This window comes from Cygnus atratus, chromosome Z (genome assembly GCF_013377495.2).
Source record: "Cygnus atratus isolate AKBS03 ecotype Queensland, Australia chromosome Z, CAtr_DNAZoo_HiC_assembly, whole genome shotgun sequence".
In the NCBI taxonomy this organism is placed as follows: domain Eukaryota; kingdom Metazoa; phylum Chordata; class Aves; order Anseriformes; family Anatidae; genus Cygnus; species Cygnus atratus.
Window position 1 is genome coordinate 2,084,435 of NC_066396.1, and position 25,429 is coordinate 2,109,863.

The window sequence follows — 25,429 nt, forward strand, 5'->3', positions numbered from 1 at the left end:
AGTCTTCTCCCCTAGATGAAGCACCCTGACGTTGGAAAGCAATGCAGGTGCGATGACACATGACACACCACAACACCTGCTTGTAAGGTACAGCCTGCACCCATCCCAAAACGCAGTGTCCCAGTTGTGCCAGGGGATGCCACAGGCCTCTTACACCTAAGACTTCTTTTTTCTCTATTAAAATATGTCTAACGATTCTTCAGACCCTTAGAGGCCTCAGTGTAGAGTGCTGTGAAACAGCCAGATGTTCCACAAAAACTTCCGAGAGAAAAATTTTAATCGCTTTGCTTACAGTCCAAGTACCTGCTTGGTTTGCTGATCCTTTACCAGGGACAAAAATCAAGCAGACCAAGGAAAAAAAAAATTAAAAGTAAAAAAATGTGGGTGATTTGGGTGATTTCACAGAAATTCTACATAGGTCAAGCATTATTGTTTTAGAAGAAACAAAATCAAATATAATTTAGGCAAAGGGAATGCATTTTACTACGAAAATAGAAGACCAGAACACACTTTTCAATAGAATTACAGCATATAAAGGAGGAAAAAAAAAAAAAAAAACAGTTCACATTTAAATACAATTTTAGTTTCAACTAAGCAATGACCCTCCCCAATAAAGCCAGCCCTGGACAGATCAGGCTAGGGTCTCACAAGCACTGCAGCACAGAGTTACGTTCACTTGTGTAAGGTAGATACACCTAAGGTAGAAATAATTTTGCTGTTTTATTTCATTTCTCAAAAAAAGTGCCAATCTTACCGCTGTGTGGTCCTAAAAGGATTTGTATTTCTGTTTTAGAAAGGAACTACTTAAAGGGTGGAGAAGTCTCGTGCTGGATTTTCCTCACAGTTCACCCAGAAGGGCTTTCTGATACCACGGTAAGATGTATTTCAGGAGCGGGTAGGTAGGTCAAGGTAGTTACATCCAGAATTAGATGTCCCTTCACCAGAGGCAATGGAATTGCGTTACTCAAATTCAGCTGTCAAGCGGGTGTAATTAGAGCTTTGCTCTAGATTTTCTCCTTGCTCTAGTCTTCAATGTAACAGCAGTCCCTGCCTGTTACAAACATCTGTTAAGAAAGGGGACAGCGGTACGGTTCGTAACAGTGTCATCGTAAAGAACCCCAAAATGGCAGTGGTTTTCTTAAACTAAGGAATAGCACGCACAGCCAACACAGAACTGAAGTCCAAACTGTACTGTCCTTACAGTCCTTACCTGAAAGTCTTGTAGATAATTTTATCTAAATAACAGAGGTGCTCTAACCTGCACCCCTAACATCGAGCAGACCTGGAGCAAGCCCCAAATGTAAGAGAATTTGGATTTACTGAAGCCCAGTCAGCTGAACTAAACAGCTGTAGCTATAGAATGCTGATCCCAACCCTCTTTGCTGCAGTGTTCACTAAATAAGGCTGCTAATGAAAAACTAAAAGGTATGTTTCTCCTTTAGTTAGAGTGTGACAAGGGGTTGCTTTACCCCCTTCTGCAAAACAGCACGCTGGAAAAAACAGTACAGAGAACACACACCTACCATGGGAAACATGTTAAACACCGATCTGCACGTGAAATGTCACTTGGTTTTAAGCTTGGAAAACAAATACATCGTCATGAAACGTCACAGTTCACAAAGAGAACCAGGAAGAGAGGTGACAAGTCCCAGTTGGGCTTTAAAGGATATTACACACGCCATGGGAATAGCCGTATATTCTCACTTCTCCTCACTTAGATGTTTCTATGTGTTGCTAGCAAGATGCTCAGTCCTGCTCCCGTTGATTTTAAGAGAACGAGTCTCGGAAAAAAATAAGCTACTGAATTGAACGGGAAGTTCTGATCCCTAGCAATCTCTCAGCAGTGTTCTGTACATCCAGAATAGCATCCAAACAGAAGAGACGTGGAAAACACACTTTTATACCATTCAGTGGGCAAAAGTCACCAGGGCTGGCTGAAGAGCTATACCACCAGTTGTCCTTTAGGTGATTTTTTATTATTTTTTTTTCAGAACAGGGTCAACTGAACTTACACTATGTAGTGTTACAACACACGTCCTGGTGACAACTTCATCCCTTTGTGTACTGCATAAGAGAATTCTCATCTATTGGTAATGACCGGTAAATGGTTTTGAATAAACCAGAGAGTAGAAAAAAAAAATCAGCTTCAAAAGGATACCGTGGTTCCTTCCTGAGCAGCAAGATTAGAAGTAGTAATTAATTCAAAGATTAATTACATTCGAGGAATTCACGAAGCTGAAGAAGAATCTATATGTTTTATTTAAAAAAAAAAAAGAGACGAAGAGGGAAAAGCGGTTACAAATTTGTGAGCTGACGTTACCAGTTGCTGATGGAAAAGGAACGGGTGTACCTTAAAGGTAGAATTCTGTAGAACATTGCAAATTAGAGATGACTCGCAGAACCTGATTAAACAATGTCTATGGGTGTGCATGCACGGAGAAAACCTTACTGGTACCACTTCGCTGCTGTAACTGGGACCGATTAGTCGAACTCTAGAGCTCTGAAACATCTGTGACCCTATTAACTGGAGCCTCAAAGATTGTGTTCTTTTCTTTTCCTCACCCGTGTGGTGGGATTTACAGAAAAAAGATGCAGAAACAGTTGCATTTTGGCAAATCCCGCTGCCAGCCAGTTCTGAACAATCACAACCTTTCCCGCGCTTGACAGAAGCCACTAACAATTTCCTGGGGGGTAGCTCCCTCTGGGAACTGAGACCACTCTTGCCCAAAGCAAGCCTCCCGCTGGGAGCAGGTAATTCTGTTCTCCCAAGTGCCAGATTTTCTTTAAGTACGGCCAAAGCCCACTGATGATGAACCCCGCTTCTTGCCTGAAAAAAATATCAGACCGAAGAGACGGATGTAGAACTTTATTTTGTAAAACCAAGTTAGAATCACGGACTGACGGCCCTGCCTTTGCGATCAGTCTCAGCCAGGACACAAGATCAGTGCATAGGATATGTTCATTACTCTTCTGCCTAATTAGTACGTCGTCAGAAGAAGTGAGGAAGTGTGCGTTGCCAACGTATTTGGATTCAGTGACGCAGAACTCCACTGACACAAGGGCTTCGGCAAGAGTTGCATTTTCAGGAGGTAAAAACAATTGTACACTAAATAAATAATCTTTTTTTCCAGTAAGGTCACAAATTTAAATACACTAAAAACAGGCATAGCAAAAATAGATGAAAAAAAGCATTCTTTGTAAAAACATCACGTGTATGTGTTGGTCTTCTTTGTATATATACTCACATGTGCAAGCTGCAAACCACGTTAAGTCGCACAGCTTGGCAATGCAGCACTTAGAGCCCCACCAGACAGCATTTTACCACAGTTTCAATGTGCGGTCTTGCCCCCACATCACCGTTTTCTGCATTTATATAATCAGTCTTCTTTCCTCACTTAGGCGAAGCCTTCCAAAAGCTCACCGTTCTTTCTCCACTACATCGACTTTATTTTAAAATCGGAGACTAGGCAGGAAATGACAGAGATCACGTCTAAGGAGGTACAGAGACTATTTTCCCTGCTGTATTTTGGGTCTATTTTGCACACTTCTGCCGAGAGCTTATTTATTCCATCATAAATAAGGATATGAGATGTGCTTGCCACGGGCAAGTCCCGATGAGCAAGCTTTACTTCACCTCTTTGGATTCCAGCTTTGTCTGCCAATAGAGGCCTTGTAGATCTACTGTAATTTATTTAGCCAGTGCAACCTTTTTACTTTATTTTTGTCCTTTTTTTGCTTCACTTCAGCACGCTGTGGGAGAGCACATCGCCTTTATTTCTGTTCAAGACGTACTCTTGTTGCTGTTACAAAGACCACAGCCTGTAGCTACGACTGTGTCCTTGCCCGCAGAGCAAAGAAACGGAGGGCACTCGAAGCTGATATGAAGAAAAAAAAAAAAAAAGAGGAATGCACATTGTGGTATCAGTATCAAATGTGCAAGGAAAAGGAGACAAAAATTCACCTAGAAATTTTAGTTTTCACAGAAAAAAAAAAAAAAACAACACCTGACAAATCCGTAAACAGAGTGAAGCGATCAACTTAACAGCTTCTAAGCATTAGGTCTTTCAAGTCTGACATTCACTGCGTGCAAACTGCACTGGGACCACAAGAATCATTCAGCCCAAATTCCGTCCGTGTGCGTGCCAATAGCTGCCTGTAACGCCTTCGGGGCTGGCTTCATCAGCTCTGGGGCGGGGGGGTTCGGTTGTTCAACGCGGCAAGCGAGCCCCGCTCGGGAGCGTTTGAGTCAGCAACGTCATAAAAAACATCATACACGAGCCCTTTTGGGAAAACGAGGCTAAGCGAGGGAGAAACGATGCGGCTGAGAGGAACAGAACTTTGAAAAACGAAAGAAACGAAAGAAAAAAGCCGGCGGTACGTCACCTTGGAGTCAACTGCAAAAATCTCCCTGCAAAATCTCTCAAAGATTTCCGTAGATCACTTCAGGTTCTGCCTTTACGTGATATATTTGATTAGATAACAGCACAGCTTTGCTTTTTTTCAAGCTCCTAAGTGATTAATATATTTTCGGGCTTTCCTAGGATAATCTTAACTAGCTCACATTTTTCCTCCTAACAGATTTCACGCGATGCTGAAAAGGCGAAATGCAACGTTGCTGCAGATCCCACGCGTGCGCACCACGCTGCTCCTCGAAGCACATTCAGAGAAAGAGAGCAGCCAATGCCACAAGGGAAGTCTGGACACGGGCATCTTTGAGTATCAGACAAAACAGAAAGCCCGTCAGACTTAAATTTGTCTTAAGCTGCCCCCCCCCCCCCTTTTGTTTTTGAAGGAATTCTCTCTGGTGTTGTCACAAATAATGCTGTGTGACACCACCGGGACAATCAGAAGACTGATTATGAAAAGCAGAAATAAATCGTTCTGGAAATCAGCAGTGACGAGAGAGCATCACGCTCACACGCAGCTAAAACATTGTTAAGCAAATTGTTTAGCGTGGTAAGGGCTCTAAGGTAGAAATGCAACGTCATTTTTAGAATTAATTTTGAAGAGCTCTCTCTCGATCCTGCAATGGACGCCATCATCCACACAGTTCACCCGGATACTCGGGGGAGCGGGGAGCAATCTACATCAAGGGAGAAGGGCAAAGAGACACCAAAATAAGTGAAAATAAATTACAGGACTCAAAAGGTCATGATTTAAATTGGTCTGAAAAAGGGATCCCTGCAGAGTAGAAGGTACCGCCTGAGGAGTGCGATCTTCTGGTCCATCAGTGAACCTTGGACTCAGGCCAGTCATACACGTCTGGCATGAAGGATTCGTATTCGTAGGTCCAAACTTTTGATCGAATGTAACGGTTCTTGTCTGCAGGCTCAGGGTAATGGAAAGCCATGTTGTTTGCGTACAGAAATTCCATCACCTGCAAAGTTAAACCACCACGCAGTTTGTGCCTTTTACTACATCCACGCGACGTTCGCACTTCCGTAACATTTAGGACTTTCAAGCCGAATAAAGCCAAATACCGAAGTCTTTTTACAATTCCTGAATGATCAGGGATCTGAAAACTTCGTTTCAGGAATCGAAGAGCCCAATTTTGGCCCATCACCACTGCCAAAGTGAAGCATCCAACAAACCCAAGAATATGATGTGCTTCCTATAAAATGCACAAAGGTTTGGGCTGTTTCCTTGTTGTGCCCAAAGCACCTAGTGTTCAAGGGTTCTACGGTGCCATAATATCCACATAAAACACTTTTAGCACGCTTTTATGTGAAAACTCGTATGAAACTTTCCTGTTTCACACTCACCTTGACAGCAATATAAATAGAAACTTCCCTGATATTAGACAGCGGGGGATAAAGTCTTCCCTGTGCGAGCTCCTCATCAGTCAACTGTTCCGCCAACGCCTGGAATTAGAAAAAAAAAAAACAACTTATTACCTACCGAGTGGGATCAGGAACATGCTAAAATACCTGAGAGAAGCAAGTTGTGGTGCTCTCACTACTGGAGTTCTCCTAAAGCACTGGAATAAGGCAGTCAAAAATCTCAATATTCTTGGAGGTCAGTTCTACAACCCGTGCCTCCATCAGGCTTGTAAATATTTAACAGATTAAGACCCAGTTTTTGGGAGGCTGAGCTACCCCTAACCACGGAGTTTATGAGTACCAGGTACTGCAGTTGATTCTGCAGCTCCGATGTGCTAGGTGCTCCTGCTTCAGAGCAGAAAAGCAGGACGGGAGCCCAGGGAGCTCACACATCCCCGCCCGCACCGCTGGGAGTGGAAGCAAGAGCGGGGCAGGAGGAAAATGCAGGTCCTGCGAGGCTGGGAGGCAAGTCACGCAAAGATTTACTGTCTGGGTGTTCGGTTTCCGGACGAAAATCTACATTTGCAATGGGCGCTGATGTTTTTCACGACTGTCTTTGATCAAGCCCCCCCCCCCCTTTTTTTTTTTTTTTTCCTCCCCCTAGGGAGGCGTAAAGGAAACCCGAAGAAAATCCTGGGGTTTCGGCACGATTTGAGGAACCGCTCATCGCGCCGTGCGCTGTCAGATCAGAAGCCGCAGCCTACTCTGCTTCCACACTTACCTTAGCAGCTTCTAGGAAAACCTTATCACTAATATGTCGAACACTGCTGAGGATCACAGCGAGAGCCACGCCTACAATAAAATTATCGCCAGTTAGGGCCACATCACTTTCAAATACGCAGCCTGCTGCCCAGAAGCTGCTGTTATTTTCCATTCCTCCCATAGCTTCCTACACACGCTCAAGGAACTATTACCACGTGTGCTAATCGTTTACCCCAGCGGGCGGCTTTTGGCAGGGGGTTGGAGCTTAGCAGCTGAGGGAAGAAAGGGAAAGAAATGGGGAAGCAGAGAAGTATCTCTAATGCTCCTTCTGTGCAGAAATAAACTCGAGAGGCTGTCCTGACACTTAGTTTTCTCCTCCCCCCAGCAAACAAGCGGAAGAACCCAGGGCGCAGCAGCCCTCAAAGGCTTTAATAAGCCTTTTGTTTCCTTAGAAGCAGCCCGTGCGGTGAGCTCGCTGTGTGCGCATCACGTGCGTGGCACCCATCCTTAACTAATTTCCTTTCAATCATTCTTCGGAGTAGTTCAATGCCGTTTGCAGCTCTTCTTCGTGCTGCTGCACTAACTAGGGAAGCAAGGGAACCCAGAAGGAGACGCTAACGGCCCAGTCTTAAAAGATCAGAAGACAATTTGGGTTATTACCTGGAAAAATGTAAGCGTTGTTTCCTTGGCCTGGTTTGAAGGTTCTTCCGTCTTCCAAAGTCACCAGGTCGAACGGGCTGCCGCTGGCAAACAAGCAACGTCCCTGTTAAACGAAGGGAAATTAAACGATCACCGCTTTTGCGAGGCGGTTCCTCAAGAGGCAGCAGCACGGAGAAGTAAAGTCCTTATGAAACACGGGGACAGCCGTGTCCTGAAGATCCCTGTCAGCTCTCGGACTGAATCAGGAAGGTCCCCAAGCACACGGTAAGGCAAAAGGAAAAAGGCGAACAGCCCTACGGAATGCAGCTGGATAGAAGCACGTACTCGAACCCCTCGCCGACCCAACCCCTGCAATCCCCAGAGCGACAACTTCCCCTTCCCGAAAGGGCCTGGAAGAGAGGAAAGAAGCAGTGAGCACCTCTTTCTGCAGCAAACATCTGGAAGGCAAAGGAGGCAAGCGTGTACATCGAACCGTGCAGCTTCCTACGGAATGGAAGATAATTATTTGCTTTACCATTCACTGCTCTTAAAGGCAGCAGAGACAGAGGAGCTACTTGCACAGAAAATTAATTACTTGTGTGTTAACCGTTAGAGAATTATCCAGGAACCATGGCCACAGGCCAGGACGCACCACGACAGGGACTGCACAGAGGGAGCAGAGTAACGGGCACTTCCACAAGGAGACTGAAATCGAAGTACAGTAAGAAAAGGTCACTTGTTTACTCCTGGCCAGGAGGCTGCTATTATCTTACTGTCTCTGAAACTGAGAGCCGTGGGAGGAGCGAATAATGCAGCCGCCTTACCCTTCCTTGAAAAGGACTTTAATCGGTGCGAAATAATAAAACAAATCCAGAGTCTGGAGCGTGAAATACACCCTCCAGCTAAATACACCCTTTCCTCAAGCAGTAAAATCCCAGCAAGTGAAGAATCTTGACTTTCTTTTGAATGATGGATTTAATAACATTACTTAAAATATCTGAGGCTTCCCAGGACCCCTGTGTTTGAGGAGAAATTATCAAAGAAGACGAAAGCTCAGGGACTGTGTTTGAATGTTAGGGGACCCGTGACAATAGCCTTTTTATGGAGGTAGCAAAATATATACGCATCCATTTAAGGAAAAGACCAAAAGAGTGAAAATTATAAGACAACAAAAGCCCACAAAATACAAACACACGGTGGCAGAGGGCACTAAAGCACTGCCAGGCTTTCAGAGGTGCCACCTAGTGGAAGAAGGAATAAAACGTTAGCGGTGATGTCTTCATTTCCTTCGAGACTTCCTGGCTCAGGGAATGATTTCACACCAGCCAGGATTAGGCTGGTCCTGAGGCCAGGAGGGGCGCGGGGCTGGCAGCTCTGATCCCTAATCGCAAGACAAACTCCTTTAGTTAAGTAACATAGGGTAGGATTTTCTAGGTAACTCCTGTGTCTTGAAGGGAAGGGTATTATTACATTTTCTGGGGTAAACCCAGCTCCTTTGGCGATCATTTTACCACGCTTGAATCTAACCGGCAGCATCTTGCTTCTGCATCTGATACAACTGCTCCTTGGGCCTCTACGCGCAGCCACAGGTTGAAGAGCAAATGAATCCCTCCCCAGAAAACATCTACTGCTTGGTTGATATTCCGTAAAAAACACAAGCAAACCTGGTATTGATTCTCCCTCAGATAGTTAGCCACTGTCCTGGCTAACGAAATCTCTCTGAGATATTCAATAATCTTCATTTTAGAGTGTTCCCGTTTGCTGTCAAAAGCTAAGGTGTCGATTTTATCCAGAGGCTGTCAGGATTTCTGTCTAGGGCTCACTCTGGACCTGGAAATCTCTGTAGCGAAAGTTTTCTCCAAGAAGATTGACCCAGAAAAGAATCCAGGCTTCTACTGGAGAAGGTGAAGTTCTATTCTTCCCTCTGTGAAGCTAACACCACCGAGGTTTTAACGCTGAAAACTCAACCGCACTAACAGTGGAAGGAAGAGGTTCGCATTTCTGCATCAACATACAGAGAAAGATCTCCACCCCCTCGTTTTTACATAGATGAGTTGCTAGATCTGGGACTGCGTTTAAAGAAAAAAAAAAAAAAAAAAGAGATGTCATTTCAAAAGCCCCACCCCTGAAAGTCTAAGATTTCAAGAGCTGAAATCACCAGCCAGTTCAAAGACAGTTACAGACCCCGGGACAGGGGAACGTGAGGACAGAGGGTCACCAACGTACTCTATCAAGTGCCGACAGGTCGACACTTCTAAACATCACGTACCTCTGTCAACGTATACGCTTCCTCTGCCGTGCACTCAGCCTTCACCGTGGGGTTACTCAGTGCAAATATTATCGGTCGCTCGTTGATAGAGCCCATCGCTCTGATCACGTCGTGAGAGAAGAGCCGCCCAGCTCCCGCAACCCCTGAAGTAAGTGGAAACAACAAAAAAATCACGATGTGATTGCTTGAGGACTGACGACAGCGATTGCACATCCAGCTGATGTCACCCCGACTCGGAGCAAAGAATCACATTTCTTGCAAGAGGAGACCGAGACCAGGCACTGCTCTGCTGGTGGCCGCTTAAAATTCTCGTTTTCACAGGAACATCTAATTAACGTGCTCCAAATGCCTATTTTACGTGCTTTTTTTTTTTTTTTGTATTGATCTCTGTAAAGAACACTTATCACTACCCCGGATAAGGAAGTGGGAAATCCAGGCTCTCCGCAGATGATTCATGCTAGCTGGGTGTTAACTGTGCGACGGGCATTCGCTTGGTGTTGGCATTTCTGACCGTGCCCAAACACATGGGTACAAATAAATAAAAATCACAGAATCGTCTAGGTTGGAAGAGACCTCCAAGATCACCCAGTCCAACCTCTGACCTAACACTAACAAGTCCTCCACTAAACCATCTCACTAAGCTCTACATCTACACGTCTCTTAAAGACCTCCAGGGATGGCGACTCAACCGCTTCCCCGGGCAGCCCGTTCCAATGCCTCACAACCCTTTCGGGAAAGAAGTTCTTCCAACTCCTCACTTTTCCCATCTCACAGAAATGCAGCTCACCGTCACCAGCCTCCTGGGGGCAACGTTAGCAAGAGTAAATGCAACAAATAGCCGAGTCGTGGAAACAGAAACGAAACAAGCTGGCTTACCGATGACAGCCGAAGGCCGGAGTACATTCACCGCATCCACAAAGGTCTTTGGGATCTGCTCTGGAGCCGGATGCGTAAATGGTTCCTGGTTGGAATCTACCTTTTGTTCTCGGCCCTACAGATAAACGTTGATTGAATTGTGACAAGGACACGTAAAGCAGTGGTATTTCTGTGGTATTTCAAGGCCTGGCGCACCCCTACCTGAACCAGCAATCCGTATTTGTCGAACATCCATATTCTCTTGTAGGCTTCCTCTGCTGAAACACCATTTTCCACCATGGCCATAACGATGAGGTTTGCGATTCCCAGGGCAGCCTCGGGGATAAAAGGACTTCGTTTTTTTTCAAAAGAGTCACAAAAAGGGGTCTGTCATCACAAACCTCTGCTCAAGATCCCCCCGGACTTAATTTCTTAGGTCAGCTCTGAAACACAAGCGCTGTTTGCTTGGATTGGAGCAGATTTCTGGCATCGACGGCATCACGTCTTCGAGCCAGAGAGAGAGGCAGCTCTCCTGGGTGCTCTGCCCCCGTGCCAGCCCCATGAAGCAGCCACAATAAAGCAGCCCAGCTGGACACGGAGAACAAGGTAGTGCGGCAGGCCTCCTGCCGAGAAACCACAGCCACGCGGTTCGGGCCTAACTGCTCTCTGAACCTCTCTCCTGCCTGTGATGGAGGGCAGAAAGGGGACGCTGGCAGTGCTTTCCCCCCACCTCCCTCCTCCTGCACCAGCTGCACGTGGTGCTGAGCCTGGCAGGCAGAGGGAGGTGCGGAGCAGGGCTCAGTTCAGAGGCAACGCCACCGCATCAGCCAATTACCGCCACCAGGACTTGGCCCAGCAGGAGGCTTTTTCGGCTAATTAAGTGATTTTGTCAGCACCGTAGAAGCAATTTTGCTGATATACCAAGGAGCATGGTGCTGGTACTGCCACTAACAAGCGTCTGCTGCAAACAGCCACTGATTTAACCTCCCAAGAAAACCACAGCAGTGACGCCATAAAAATTAACAGATGTGCTTCCTCCCTTTCCTACTGAATCATAATTTTACGGTAAATTCCCCCCCCCATCTACACACAGCTCCCCGCTGCCTTTGTAAATCCATGCAAAAAAGTGAAAAACTGAGCCCTGGCAGATGGCGAACCGCTTTCAGATAGCATTCCTTAAGCAGCTACTCCCTTCCGTTGATGTATTTCATCGCGCCTTAAAAAGAATCCCGCAAAGAAATTCAAAGAATCCCCAGATCCTGCAGGCCCAGGAAATATAATACACTTCGATCTTGTGTTGTTCTAGAGAGCTTAAGAGAACTCACCTCTCCTGCCCCAAGGAACAGCACTTTCTGCTCCGAAATTGGTTTGCCAGTGGCTTTCTGTGCTGCCAGCAGTCCCGCTAAGGCCACCGAAGCCGTCCCTATAAAAGCAGGACAAATCTGAAGAGAGTTGAACAGATCTCCATGGCAGATTTTGTTTAGGAAACCTTTTGGCACGTACATCAGGAACACAAGCAAAGGGTGTACCTTGGATGTCATCGTTGAAGGTACAGTATTTCTCTCTGTATTTTCTCAAAAACCGAAAAGCGTTGTGGTTTCCGAAGTCTTCGAATTGGATAAGGGTGTTCTGGCCATACCTACAGAACGCGGCAAACATGAATATCATTAGGCTTATCAAGAAACAAATATTTTAAAACAAATCCTGCATGGTTATCTCTGGACAGAAGACGTCCTCGGGATTCAAAGAGCTCCATCTCCATTCTGTGCATATTTAACAGGTAAATACAAACAGGCCACAGAAAAAAGTCACTACAGAGCCAGAAATACAAAGGCATCTCTTGACGTCTAGTCTTGTCTTTATTCCTGAAGCGACTCTTACAAGGACGGTGCGTCCTGGAGTTTTCTTGCCATCAGATACTTCCATGCGGAATATTCGGGGTCATACCTGTCTGTGATGGCCTCCATAAATTCATCAATTAGGTCATCGTAGACCTGTGAGCGATCCCTTTTTTGGTACAGGCCCATATAAAATGGATCTTTTAAGAGGGTCTGAAAGAGAATAAATCGAAGACAGCAGCAGGATGAATCACTTCCTCCGTATACGTTTCCCAGAGTTCACATTTCACACCATTTTCATAGACATTGCATTTATAGGGCTGCTGTATCTGCTTCCAGTCTGTATCAACGCTCAGGAATTTCAGCTGGCACTTGAGGTTGGTGACAGCTACTTTTAAAACGGAACAGATCGATACTGTGAACAATAACCTGCTTTAATAAATCTGATTCGTGTTACCAGCCTCTTAAAAGTCAGTTCGGCTGACTTTAATCTATTCTGCAGTGTTCCAGCGTTCAAATTGCTTCCAAACGCACCACTTCGCTCTCAAACTAACTGGAGTTTTTCTATCGCAGATATAACAGTGAATTCCAAACCATTTATCCTTACACAAAACGGTTGGTTTTAAGGTGCTCAAACAAAAATCTTCTCTTGTAATACTAAAAGCTTTTAATTAGATACTTTTCATAGCGACAGTTTCAGGCAAAGTTTTTGTCTAACTCACTGTATTGTCAGTTCCAACGTCGATGCACACAGGCAAGCATTTATCTGGATGGATTCCTGCACAGGCCGTATACAAGCAGAGTTTCCCCACTGGGATTCCCATCCCATACACCCCGAGGTCTCCGAGACCCAATATCCTTTCTCCATCAGTGACAACAACAGCCTGAAAACAAACAGAAGTGAAGCTACAGATGATTGATTACTGGGATTTGTAAAGTTTGTAGTGATACCAATCGTGTTTTTTCCAGGCAAACAATCAGGCATATTTGTACAGTTAAACAAAGAACACATTGCAAGGAATTTCTTTTTACCCTGAAGCAATAATGCTTAATGTTAGACTCTGCTACGTCCCTTTTTGTTTGCTGAAAGCTGCTGCCCAAACCCCTGTAATGAAAGCTAACTGGGAAGAAACCACGCCACCGTGTTGAACAGCAGCTTCTAACTTGGGTTTATGACTTCCACCCCTAAATCCAGACATCAAGAAGTTTGGGTAAGTATCATCCACCTCCTCTCCCTTTGTGGTTCAAGACCCAACTGGGTCAAGCGGGATTTAATGGCAAAATACGGGGGCTTCCCAACCATCTCTTCTGTGTCCTAATCTACCTCTCCTACTGCTACGTTAACATGAGACCCAAAGATGCGTTCCCCAGCACTTCCCCCAAAAATGGGATAATTAAATAAACCAAAACGTTTGCCAAATCTAGTTCTCATCATCGCTGCTTACTGAAACATGAGCTTCGGATTTAGAACAGAACGCCGCTCTTCAAGATGCGCGTTATCTTCATTAGCTCTGTTTTGCAATCATTGTCAAAACAACTGCCAAGGACGCATTATTCAGCATTCAGATTTCCATCAAATGCTAGCCAAGAAGCCCTCCTGAGATTAAATAACAACTAGAAAGAAGAATCATACAATGGTAGTACCTTGACGTCGTTCTCCGGCCAGTTATTCACAATGGACCTTATATGACCTCTGTCTGAGATTGAAATAAACAATCCTCTGAAAGGAAAAAGAAATATTTTACAGGTGACAATCAGAAATTTCACTTCGCTTCGGAAAACTAAATTTTAAACAGTAAAACTTCCTTAAAATTGAAGCGTTGCCATCACTGACACAAAACATTCAAAGGACAATTTGTTGTACGCATTTCTATGCAGTCACTTGGGCACTCTAGAACAAAAACACAGAGGAAATACTTTTCAGGAGTGCTTCTCTCTGAGAAAAGGGGAGGCAATGAAGCAGCAAAGAGCCCAGGTGAAGAGCTGAAGCGTCTGTTGCTTCTACTCAAGGAGAATACATCTAATGAAACCCCTCCCGAGCAGAAGGTGAGGCTGGCCGGCCTTCAGAGATCCCTTTTAACCTACGCTTGCCTCCAAATCCTCTGTTCTCAGACAGGTCTTCGGTTCCACAGACGCTGGAGAAAGCCACGGCACTGCCCCTGGGAAAAAGGGAGCTGTATGGCATCTCGGGAAGAGCTAGAAACGGGGCTGAAACCCCTCTTCTGGTACTTATTTGCCATATCACCACTTTTGTTTTCAGGCACGATTTAACGAACTTCTACCGCCCCGAACTGGAGCAACTCTTGTGCAGGTGAATCCAAAGGAAAATGAAATAAAGCACACCCAAACCTCAAGGAAGAAAGACGGAGAAAACAAGAAAAAGCAACAGCAACATCCATCTACCGTTCTTACTTTGGTCTCCTGAAGATGTGCCCGTACTGGGAACAGGCGAGGCCCACTGTTGGTGTATACACAATTGGCATTAACCGCTCGATATCGTCTTGTAAAACCCTGTAAAATAACTTTTCATTTCTCTCTTGGATTCCCATTATGTAGATATACCTGAAACCAAGCAAACAAAAAAAGAAAAATCAGCAATTTAACGATTTTCACGTTTATGCTTATTTACGACAGGGTGAAAAACATTGAAGCAAAAACTTCACATTATTTCTTCACGAAATTCCTTTTTCCACTCAAGTTGGACATGGAGATACACATAGGCATGCACGAAACCAGTAACGGGATGCTAAAAACATGCCGTTCTACAAAAGAAACAAGCAAAAAAGCTTAAACACAAAGCAAACAAGCATTCAAAAATAAGAAATAAATCAAAATCCCCCCCGCTTTTTCATCCAACCACAGGGTTAAAAACAAACCTCAAGAGATTACCCATTAAGAGGCTTGAAATACGACCTCAATTCTTTTCTAGCAGTAACTACTGGATACGATAAGTGCTATTTTTCATACCTAATTATTAAACCCTCAATTTATTTTCGCTCTCACACGCTTTAAGTATGCTTCAGCTGACTGCCCCCTCACCCCTTGCCCCCAAAATAGTTCTGTGCCCTAAAAAACTGCCACCCAAATCTTACACGTTACAGGAATGTAACAGCAAGGTCAACAGCAAGCTGCTGCCACGTAGTTTGAGCTTTGTTACCAGCTAATTTGTGCATGTTCTTTTTTGTTGCCTTATGACTACGGAATATTTTAAAATAATGCTCCCCAGCCTCACCCAGACACGTGATGAATGCAGCTTTCTGTGCAAAATTGAAAATAACCTTCAACAACTGGAAAAAAAAAAAACAAAAAACCACGAAGGCACAGGAGACTTCTTTGGTTAACACCACGAAATATTTTTTTCAAGCCATTTCCATTTACTTGCAGGACAAAACAAGGCCGGAGGGGTGCTTACTTCTCCAAGGGGTCCGTCATTTTTGCCAAATTCTTGTGGAAGCGTAAGGCTTGAATGTCTTGCGTCTCGATTTTAGGAGGTAGAAGCCCTTGCAATCCGAGCATCTGCCGCTCGTGTAACGTAAAGGCCATCCCCTGAAAACAGAAGAGAGGTGATAACAAGAGAAGTAAAGGTCAGAAAGACTTGGCTGTTTTTCCTCCAGCGTTCCTATTTATCCTGGATTTGTTTTTGCCATTTCTGACTGTCCACTTCCAGGACACCCGTGGTGCCTCGGATATCCCAAATGTTATCAGACCAGGGTGTCTTCGGAGAAATGTTCCGGGGGTGGGTGTAATCCTACAGCCACCGCTGCCCTGCAGCGGGCGCCACAGGGCGCAGGTTTGGGCATTTTTGCCTCTGCTGGGGCTCTCCTGAGTGGGTGCCCCTCCTGAGCACGGCTTTTCCGCTGCGCTGAGTCCTCGGGTGCCCTCTCCCAGATGTCGTTTCCCTCCGTGAAACCGGAGAAGAGCTACGAGATTCCACCGCAGATGTTCAGGAGTAAAACAGCTGGCTCTTGAACCGTTTCCCAGAAATATAGGGTTGACCAGAACAAGGGGGTCACCCAGTCTGCTCCCTACACCCACAGCCACAAAGAGCTCTCCCTACGTCTGCATTTTCCTACTTATTTTCACTAATCCAGACCCCAAAGGGTGACCGAATCACCCTCATGCTTCCATTGAGATCACATTTCAACCCAAATCCTTCATTTTTTGCTCAAGGCAATGCCCGATCCCTTAGGACTGTAATGCTCTAGGACCAAAAAACCTCGTTTGCAACAAATTAAGTTTCAGAAGGGTTAAATTGCAAAAAAAAAATAAAAAAAATCCCATTTCAGATTCGTGCTGCCAGGCTAAAGAAAAAAAAAGGCTTAAAATAGGCTTCTAAGGTTCACATCTCGTCATCACGCCCCGAATTCGTTCTGCAGTCACACAAATCACAGGGAAAAGATTCAATAATTTCTCACTTTAGAATAAAAACTGTAAGATTAGACTATATATAGATAGATAGATAGATATTCACCTCTTGTAGATAATTTAATAGGCTCCCAAAGGTATTTGTATAAAGCATAATGCACACTAACAAAAAAGCTCCGGTTTAGAGGCCAGACCTCGTTGTAATTTGGCACTCTAATGGTGTGCAACCAGGCAAAAACATAATTAAACTGATTTTTTTTGGCGTTATTTTTCTCTTCGCTCACTTAAATCACGTTTCATACTGGTTATTTTGGCTACCCCAATTTAAGCAGTCTGCCTGCCTCTGGTTTTTTTTAACTACTTCTGTGCAACGCTCTATAGTAATACAACATTTGAAGAGTTTGAAAGCAAGCTAGTCCACCCCAAAGAGGAAAAAAGAACAAAAAAAATCAACTATTTTGCAAAAAAAGACTTGCAAATACTTGGATTCGCAAAGCATTTAACCCTAAAAAAGGAAGATACTTCATATTTGACAACCTTCCATGGAATAGTTGTGACAATACTGAACTCAACGTCTCCTTTTTCTATTATCTGCAAATGATTTGCAAACCATTTTATTCTTTTCCGGATCTGTTTCAGTTCCACCTCTACGTCCTTCAAAAGAGAAGTTAAAGGGTTCCCTGGGAACGTTAAGCTGCACGAAACCGCAGACAACTCAACTTTCTTCCCTTTTTCCTCTGCTGCCTCCGAACTTATCCCCATCAGCAGTTTATTTCTTCTCAAAACAACCACTTCTCAACGCAAAGCACACTTGTAGGGCAAGGAATTTCGGATGTTGAGCTAAGCACAGCTGGTAAACAGCTGCGGTATTTCCACCACCCCTTCAGGCGCTGGGAACATAAAAAACGATGCCGAAAAAGTCATGACATGAAGGAGAAAACAGCAACAACGAAAAAAAAAAGGGCTCGATTTCTTTTCGGAGCACGCAAAAACACCGGTGTTTTGTGTTTGGGGTTGCAGCTCGGTCCCTGCACAGCACCTTGCAGGACAGAGATCTTCCTGAAATTAGCGTGCCTACGAGTGAATTTTTTAGCCTCTTCCCTCATTTTACCAAGACCTACGTGGCTGGAGAGAAAAAGCGCTTAGCTGCCAGTGAATCAGGAGGCGCTCCTGCGATTTGCAGCGCTGGGATCGATCTTCTCAAAGGCACGCAGGATCCCAGCGCCTACTTAAGTGCCAAATTCCCACTGGTTGCAGCTGGGATTAACCGCATAAAGACCGTTTTCAGCTTAAGTCACCGAGATGGTTTTTTTTTTGGGGGGGTCTCTTTGACCCGCAGGTGCTAGGCGTCCTTTCGCTGTGTGTCCCGCACTGACTTTCACTCGGATTAACTTCCATAATCCCCTTTGCAGCTCAGGAAAAGCAGGCGTCCCTTTCGGATGGCACAGCCAAAGCAGGGAGCACATCTAGGGGAAAAAACCAGCGCGCTTCAAAGACCTCAAATGAAATAATTAACATGTAGAGTCAATTTTACCGCAACAAAACCAACACGCTGCCATGGGGGGAAAGAAAAAAAATAAAAAAATAAAAAAGGTACGAAAATGAAGCGCTGACAGTTTTTTAGGATCGCTGAGAACTGCGCCTTTAACCCCCAAACCGGCTGGACCTCGCTTTGGCCCTAACGGCTGGGCTTCTGCTACAAAGAGCAAGCGACGCTATAAATACCAGCGCAGACAAATTCCAGTTGCCCACTAGGCATAAAGGTGAACGGGAGACCTGAATCTTGCACGAGTGGCTTTTATTAGCACCACTGGGTAACACCGAGAGGTCTCTAAGCAGAGAATTATTAGTGGCGGTGTTTCTTCCCCCACCTGCGAAGGCTCGCAAGACACGTGCAGGAGGGAACGCTCTTTACCTGATACCAGAAATGCTTTCAAGCATTCTGACAAATGATGTGATTTATAACAAATGACCCATTCCAAGCCCCTGACAGAGCTCTAAAAGCAGGACATATCCAAACACGCCGGGGTTTGGAAAATGAACACCGGCCCACTTCACGGGGAAGATCCAATCCAACGGTTTCCGTGTGATTTTCCTGATCGCCATCACAACCCATGTCATAAAACCTCGAAATGCATCGTAAACGTTCTCGAAATAAAGGGTATTTCACATGGGTTTGTGGGCTTTCCATTTCCTTAACTGCTTCCTTCGGCTAAATCGCAAAGTTCACTCGCGCGCAACACATCCGCGGAGCAAATTAACGCAGTTCACTCGTAAGAATCAAAGGTGTGTTTGCTATCTCAGCCGTGGATTCAAAGTTTGTCTGTGTTCAGGAGAACGGGACAGAACACGGCATTCTCCTTCGCTTTCTTTCCTCCTTTGAAGCTTACTTTCTCATCTTCGTTTTTCCAGAAACAGCAGCGTACGACGGAGGAAGCCAGGACGCACGCGTGCTGAAATCCAGCAAAAAAGGTGTTTTATGATTACGTAAAAGCTTCGCACGCTTCCCCCCACGAGTATGACTTGAAATCCACGCTGAAGCTACAAGAAGGGGGCTACTAAAACCATCGGCCAGCCCCTCTAGGGCCCCAAAACCTCGTAAGCCAGGCGGTTTCCTTCCTTCCCTCCCCCAGCCACCGTGCCGGCAGCTCGGGACTCGGGAGCAGAAGAGCTGACCGCAGTTAAACGGGGTGCACCTTTGGTACTTACACCTCCTCTCCAGCCAGGTGATAAAAAAAAACTAGTTATACATTAAATAGCTCCATCTTCTTCCACCCCTTCTGAACTTCCATCTTCTTCCGAAGCCCTTTTTAAAGCACGCGCATCTCCGGGAAGCTGATAAAAGCTGCAGAAGCAGCAAATGCCCGGCCGTGCACCCCTAGACCTGAAACCTCCCGTCCCCAAAGGAGCGGGGCCGGGCACAAAGCCCGCTGTGGACTCCATCTCCACTTATTTGTCCCGGTTTTCCCAGGAATGCAGGCGGGCATCGCTTATTTCACACCCCAAAAATCTTTCCAAGCCGAATAAAGTGGCGTGCCGCGGGCCAGCGCGGTGAGAATGGGCAGGGGGAGGGGGGAAAGGGAGCGGCCGCTTTCAGATCTTCGCCTTCGTACAATCCTTCCTCGCACCGCCCTACTCGATTTGTTTTGTCCAGAGAGCTTTGATTCCGTTTTATTTATTTATTTTTACTTTTTATTTTTTTTAAATTCTGAATCAGAAACACGCTGCCTGGCTATTTGCCAGACGCCAGCGAGGTCACGCGCGTCGCCGCTACGAGCGCTGGCGCTGCGAAACGGGGGCGACCTCCCAGAAGCACTCAGTTAAGGGCACACGCAAGAATAAACGGGGCTGAAAAATCGGCGAACCGATAAAGATGAGCACGGCATTAACGGCCCAGCTGAACACAAGGTGGGAGAAGACGGCCACCTACCTGGAAGAGAGGCACCCGGGCAGTTCGGCGGGGACTCCCAAGTTTTATCGACGCATAAAGAATTTCATCGCAGGTACTAAACAAACCTGAGCGTCCTAACGGTGTTTTAAGCGCCCGAACAAGTTTAAAACGCTGCCTCGGCAGCGGAATAAAAGGCCCTGAAGCCAATTAGGTGTAACCTGAAGCCCTGGCGCTGAGCAGCTCGGCACAAATCAACCGTGGTGGCCGACTGCAAATACCCGCGGAGGGCAGCGCCGCAGTCACAGGATGTTCTGCGATTGTTTGGCCGCAGCAGCAAGGGCATTCCTGATATAGCTCGTGACCTTTGCCGAGCCGCCCTGACAATGAACGCTTCGAATCCGGCCTCCAGACGTAAACCCGCAACGTGCCCCTGAAGGAGACGGGTGAGGACGGGAAGGGGATGAGAGGAGTTGCCCTCAGACGCTCGCAGGACGTGTGCAAGCAGGCGTCAGCCTTCGTGCCAGGCTGACACGACAGAGCCCGACAAACGCAGGAAGTTTGGGGTTTTTTTCCTCCCCCTCTCAAGCATCGCTTCTCGGGGACGCTTGAAAATAAAACATCGCCTGCTATTAACACGCAGCTCTCTGCCCTTCCTTCCTCCTCAAGGAAAAAACCCTGAAAGATACCGTGGTGTGCTCAGAGAACTCCAGTCTTCCGAAAAAAAAAATAAATAAATAAATGTAAAAAGAAAACACATTTAACACCAGGGAAACAATAAGAAATGCCCTATTGTTTTTGTCTCTGAACGCCGTGGCGTAATCAGCACTTGGAAGAGCTTACGGGGCTTGAAATCTTTCCCACTGGCACGGCGAAGGGTTTATAGCTCAGAGAACTCCTGAGATAATCTGATCGGGACAAATCACACCGATCTATTCCTTCCTCCGCCCCCGACACGCCAAGCCCAGTTTCATTGCCGCAGCCGGCCAGCCTCCGACCTCTGCAGCAGGAAGGAAGGGGAGAATATTTAGAGTAAATTGGAAATATAAAGCGTTACGGGGGGGGGGGGGAACCTAAAATCAGAGGTATAGGGAAGAAGAGAAAAAAAGAAAGAAACTGGGGATGGGGAGGTAGAGAAAAGCAGACAGACTAAAAAAAATGACTCGGTTAGGAGTTCCTCCCAGCGCAGGGAATTAACACGACGCCTCTCCCTCCCTGCTAGCTCCATTCAAAGCTTATTTTTAGATGCTCTGTGTGACCCTGCACAGGGATGTTTCACGCTGATATGGCTCGGTCCCAACCCCTGGCAAAAGGCGGGACCAGGACGGAGGGGCTGCCGCTCTCCGCGGAGAAAGAAATTCAAATTAACCTTTGCGAACTGCGAAACGAAACCCTCGACCCGCTGGAGCTTTCCTGCAACTCAACGAGCCCCCCCCAAAAAGCCCGAAAAACTAAGTCAGCAGCGAGCAAGAACCGGCGATCCTTCATCCGCTGCAAGGGAGCGGTTGTGTAAATGGCAGCAGAGCAAGGGAAGCGCGTGCTGACAGAAGCGGAAGGCGGAACTTCGAGTCCTTGTACTTCGGGTGTCCAGGCAGTAAACCCATAAATAATCACCGACTCCTTCGTTTCCCCCCCCCCCCCCCACGCACTTTTTTTGCCCAACGAAGCTCCCCGGGGGCGGTTTCACCCCGGGACAAGGTCCGCTGCGCCGTTGGAAGATAAGACGCTCGCTGCCGGCGCGCTACCGACCTTGTTCGTCCGCGGGTTTAACATCAGCGGCTTGCCTTTCTCCTTCGTGTGCGCGCCGCGCCGCGCCAGCGAGCAGGGAGCGGCGGCCGCCCTTAGCCGGGAGAACATGGTTTCGGCGCTGCACCTGGGAAGGAGGAGACAAAAAAAATACATAAATACAATAAAATAAAATAAAGAGGTTGAGGAACAGAAGCAAGCCGAATTGACGCTCGTATTTCGAAGCCGGCTGTTGGAAGGGAAGTGGGGGCGTGTTACCTGAGACCTTTCACTCGAACACAGCGGTAATAACCCCGAATTGCCTCTCGCGGCAGCCAGGAAGGAGAAAAAGGAAGGCCAGAAGGGAGGGCAGCCGGAAAGGACTCTACGGCAGCAAGATGGGAGAAGCAAAATTAGGTTTTGCCAGCCTTTAGGAGCGGCGAGTCCGGTCTTAAAGGTTTTTAATTGGGGCTGCCCGTTCACCGTTGCTCCCAAAGGCAGGCCCGTGGAAGCTGAAAGCGATCCGGGCCTGGTGCCGTGGCAAAACTCAGCACGCGTCCCCACCTGCTTCTAGGGGTGTTGATTTGTCCCCAGTAAATCCCCTAAGCAAGGAGGCCAGACACCACACCTTATCCTCCTCTAATTAAACCGCAATTCCTTCCTTGCACCTAATGAGCGTTTAAGGAGCAAACAAGATCGTGGCCCAGATTTCTCCTAGGTTCATCAGCGAGCTCGCTAATCAACCAGGGAGCCGATACAGAAGGGGGAAGGACGTCGCGAGGGGAAAAAAAGGGGGCTGCAGCGCCACAAAAATACTGACACGCAGAGAGAGGACCGAGGTTGGGCAGTGCCCCAGCAGGAGGAATTAGGAAGAACGCAGGGGAATTGAAAGAGGAATAGAATTCCTGCTGAAACCTGCGTCAGCATCAGCAGAAGGAGGCTTTATTTTCTTCTTGGAACGAGGCTGTGGTACGCCTTGCCTACCCCAGCGTGACACAAACCAGGCACCCTCTAGCCGGCTTCATCACTTCGGTAACGATCAAGCAGGCGAAAATTATTCCATTAGGCAAGTTCCGGCTACAAGCGTGCCTCCCAGCGAGGGTTTTGCTTAAAAAAAAAGAAAAGGAAGAGTTTCCCTGCGGCTGCCCCCCTCCGGCAGTGCAGAAGGGGTTTTGTGGGGGACGAGGGAAGGGGGTCACTGCTACGTTAAGAGGGGAGCCCCAAAGCGGAGGAAGGAGCAGGGGATGAGGCCGGTTGTTCCCTGAACTGACCTGCCGCTGCTGGGGGAAATTAGCAGGATGCCCGCAGCGGTGGTGATGAAATCTCCGGTCCTCTCCAGCAATGTCCCGAGTAAATGGCATTCCTCGGGCACCTGGAGATTTGCAGATTAGCTGGGAGGTGTCACTGATAACACGCCCAGCGGGCGAGCTGCTCCTTCTGCAGGCGGATCTTTGCCGTCCTCAGCTGCTTTCCTCTTCTTCTGGGGCAAGCCACGCAACAGGGAGGAAAGCCGGGTGACGCGGAGCGCTTAAGCAGAGTAAATTCACTCTCTCAGATACGACGCATTCAGCAAACAAAGCAGAGAGATAAATCAAGCAGACTGACTTTAGAGCTCGTTTGCAAAAAGAGCGGGCGTTCTCTGAATTACTTGAACTCACAACGCTGGCAAGCTGCCCACGGCCCAAACAGAAAACAGGGCTGAAGCGTTTGGCGTTGGGAGTCTCGGTTCGTAAAAGACTCTTAGCACACACCAGAGAGCTACTTTTTGGACACTTTGGGGGACAGATTTGCCTTAAGCACCACAAAATCCACGATCTCGTGCTTGCGGAAACCGCAAAAGCGGTACTTTTGGCTTAATCCGCCAGAAAGATGGGTTTGCATCCTGGATTTTATTCGGTTTGCCTTACTGGGAAGGCTCCTGGAAGCGAAGAAGACTCCCGCAGAGTCTTCAGAAAGATTGCAGAATAATTCCTCTGAAGAAACAGAAAGCTGCTGCTGCTATGTTCCGGAGAACAGGTACACGGATACACTACGTCTCCTTTCTTCTTTCCAAACGGACAGATTATTTTATATAAAGTGAGGGAGAAACAAGGATATCCTCACCACCTGCTGCACGCTTCCAAAAGGGAATTCTTCCTGGGAAAGTAACTCAGCGAGCAGACAGGGAAACAGGGCTGCTGGCTATTAAATAAAACACCTTTAGTGTCTGTCATGCCTCATATAAGCTTGCCCACCACTTACAAAGCTCGCTGTACAATAAGTTTGGACTGACAAATAATAATAATAATAATTATCACTGCTTAAGTTATAGAGGATTCTGAAAATATACACACATACAATCACCTAGCAGCCCGAGCAACACTGAAGCGTTCCTTCTGTTGCAGAAAAGGTGCAGAAAAGGATCATAGTAAGGATGAACATGCGAGTAGCAGGCACCCAAGGCCAGCACCCTACCACATATTTTAACACTTCCTCAGCTTGCAGGAGGAAAAAAAAAAAAAAAAACCTTTAAGTGTCGCCCGCGCTGATGCTGCTGACTCATAACGCCGCTGCTCGGGGTTATCAGAGGCTTTGTCCTCGGACTAAGGCACGCTTTCTTCCTTAAATTACACGCTGGGACCACGTTTCTGTTCCCCTTACCACAGGCGAGCAGCACATTAGATGCTCCTGGCTGTCCACACACGAGTTGCTTGCGGAGCTCTTTGCATCGCTCCGGTGGATATGCGTATGTATATTCTGTTTGCCACTAACTTTTTGGAAGGAAGAAGGCAAAGATGCCACATAAAAGACTGCTTGGCTGCACGGCTGGCTTCTTTATGGGCCCTTCGTAGACACGCTAGGTGTTTTAAGGGGTTTTAACCAGCTGGACATCTCTGCCACCACAACCAAGGGGCTCGGAGGCGCCTTCACCCCGCACCGCTTGGGCTGTGAGAGCCAGGCAGGACCTGTGAGGTTCCGCACCGCCGCTTATTTATCCCCAAACGGCCGAGAGGTGAAAAAAATAACCCCAAAGGATCGGGCAGGCGGGCTCCAGGCAGGCCAGGCGGCTTCCTCCTGAGGAGCCGCGGCGCTGCCCGGCTGGGGCCGGGGCCGGCAGGCAGCGGCCGCCCCTCGCCCCGGGATGGACCCGGGGGAGCCGGGGGAAGGTGCCCGGGGGGGACACGGCCTTGGGGCCGCCTCCCCGCCCGCGTTACCCCCGGGGCCGAGGCGATGCCCGCCCCACCGCCTCCCCGCAGAAAAGGCCCCCGCGGGACGGGCTGGGAAAGGGCCGGAGGCCTTCCTAACAATTGGAAAATTGTTACCGGAGCGCGGTCCGCCTCCTCCTGCTGCCCTCCGAGCGATGCTGGCCGAGGACCTGTCTCTATTGTGCGACAGCGGCTGCCATCCGCCGGAGCTCCGCCCGCCTCGGAACCCGCCACTGAATGCGGCGAGCGGGGCTGCGCCAGGGAGGGACACTCCGGAGGGCGGGGCGTTCCCGTGACTGACAAGGGCGCGCAGCCAATGAGAAGGGAGTAACATCCAGGACCGGCGGGGGCGCTCCACCAATGAGCTCGCTGCTCCGCGGCTCCTCGCGCTGATACAGGGGAGGGCGGGCCGGGCGCGGCCGATAATATGCAAATGAGCCAGGGCCGGCAGCGAATCGGAGCGCGGGGGCGGGACGAGGAGCGGGGCGCTGTGGAGAGGAGCCCGAAGGGGGCGGGGCCTGTGTGAGGGGAGGGGGCGGTGAGGAGAGGGGGCTGTGAGGGGAAAGGGCGGCAAGGGGATGGGGCTGTGAGGGGACGGGGTGGTGGAGGGGACCCCGGGTGGCTGTGGCAGTGATAAGGGGATC

The 25,429-nt window shown here is 47.6% G+C and overlaps 1 protein-coding gene across 10 annotated transcripts; it reads right to left on the reverse strand.

The window, feature by feature from the left end:
- Positions 1 to 754: 754 nt before the first annotated feature.
- ME2 (malic enzyme 2) lies at positions 755 to 25,036 on the reverse strand. 10 transcript variants are annotated; one of them, XM_050716615.1, is made up of 20 exons: positions 24,903 to 25,020; positions 24,107 to 24,350; positions 22,872 to 23,077; positions 22,516 to 22,707; positions 21,880 to 21,985; positions 21,625 to 21,748; positions 15,535 to 15,668; positions 14,535 to 14,684; positions 13,767 to 13,842; positions 12,845 to 13,006; positions 12,232 to 12,335; positions 11,814 to 11,923; positions 11,610 to 11,707; positions 10,507 to 10,620; positions 10,306 to 10,420; positions 9,430 to 9,572; positions 7,182 to 7,284; positions 6,541 to 6,611; positions 5,763 to 5,861; positions 2,852 to 5,377 (listed from the first exon to the last, which is right to left on the reverse strand). In XM_050716615.1, exons 6-20 carry the CDS (start codon positions 21,730 to 21,732, stop codon positions 5,228 to 5,230), a joined length of 1,737 nt encoding a protein of 578 aa, XP_050572572.1. In that variant the 5' UTR covers positions 21,733 to 21,748; positions 21,880 to 21,985; positions 22,516 to 22,707; positions 22,872 to 23,077; positions 24,107 to 24,350; positions 24,903 to 25,020; the 3' UTR covers positions 2,852 to 5,227. The 10 variants fall into 10 exon arrangements, with proteins under 10 accessions (XP_035415986.1, XP_050572572.1, XP_035415983.1 ...); XM_035560090.2 differs by lacking the exon at positions 24,107 to 24,350 and having other exon boundaries at positions 22,872 to 22,972; XM_050716616.1 differs by lacking the exon at positions 22,516 to 22,707 and having other exon boundaries at positions 22,872 to 23,127.
- Between the last annotated feature and the right edge of the window lie 393 nt (positions 25,037 to 25,429).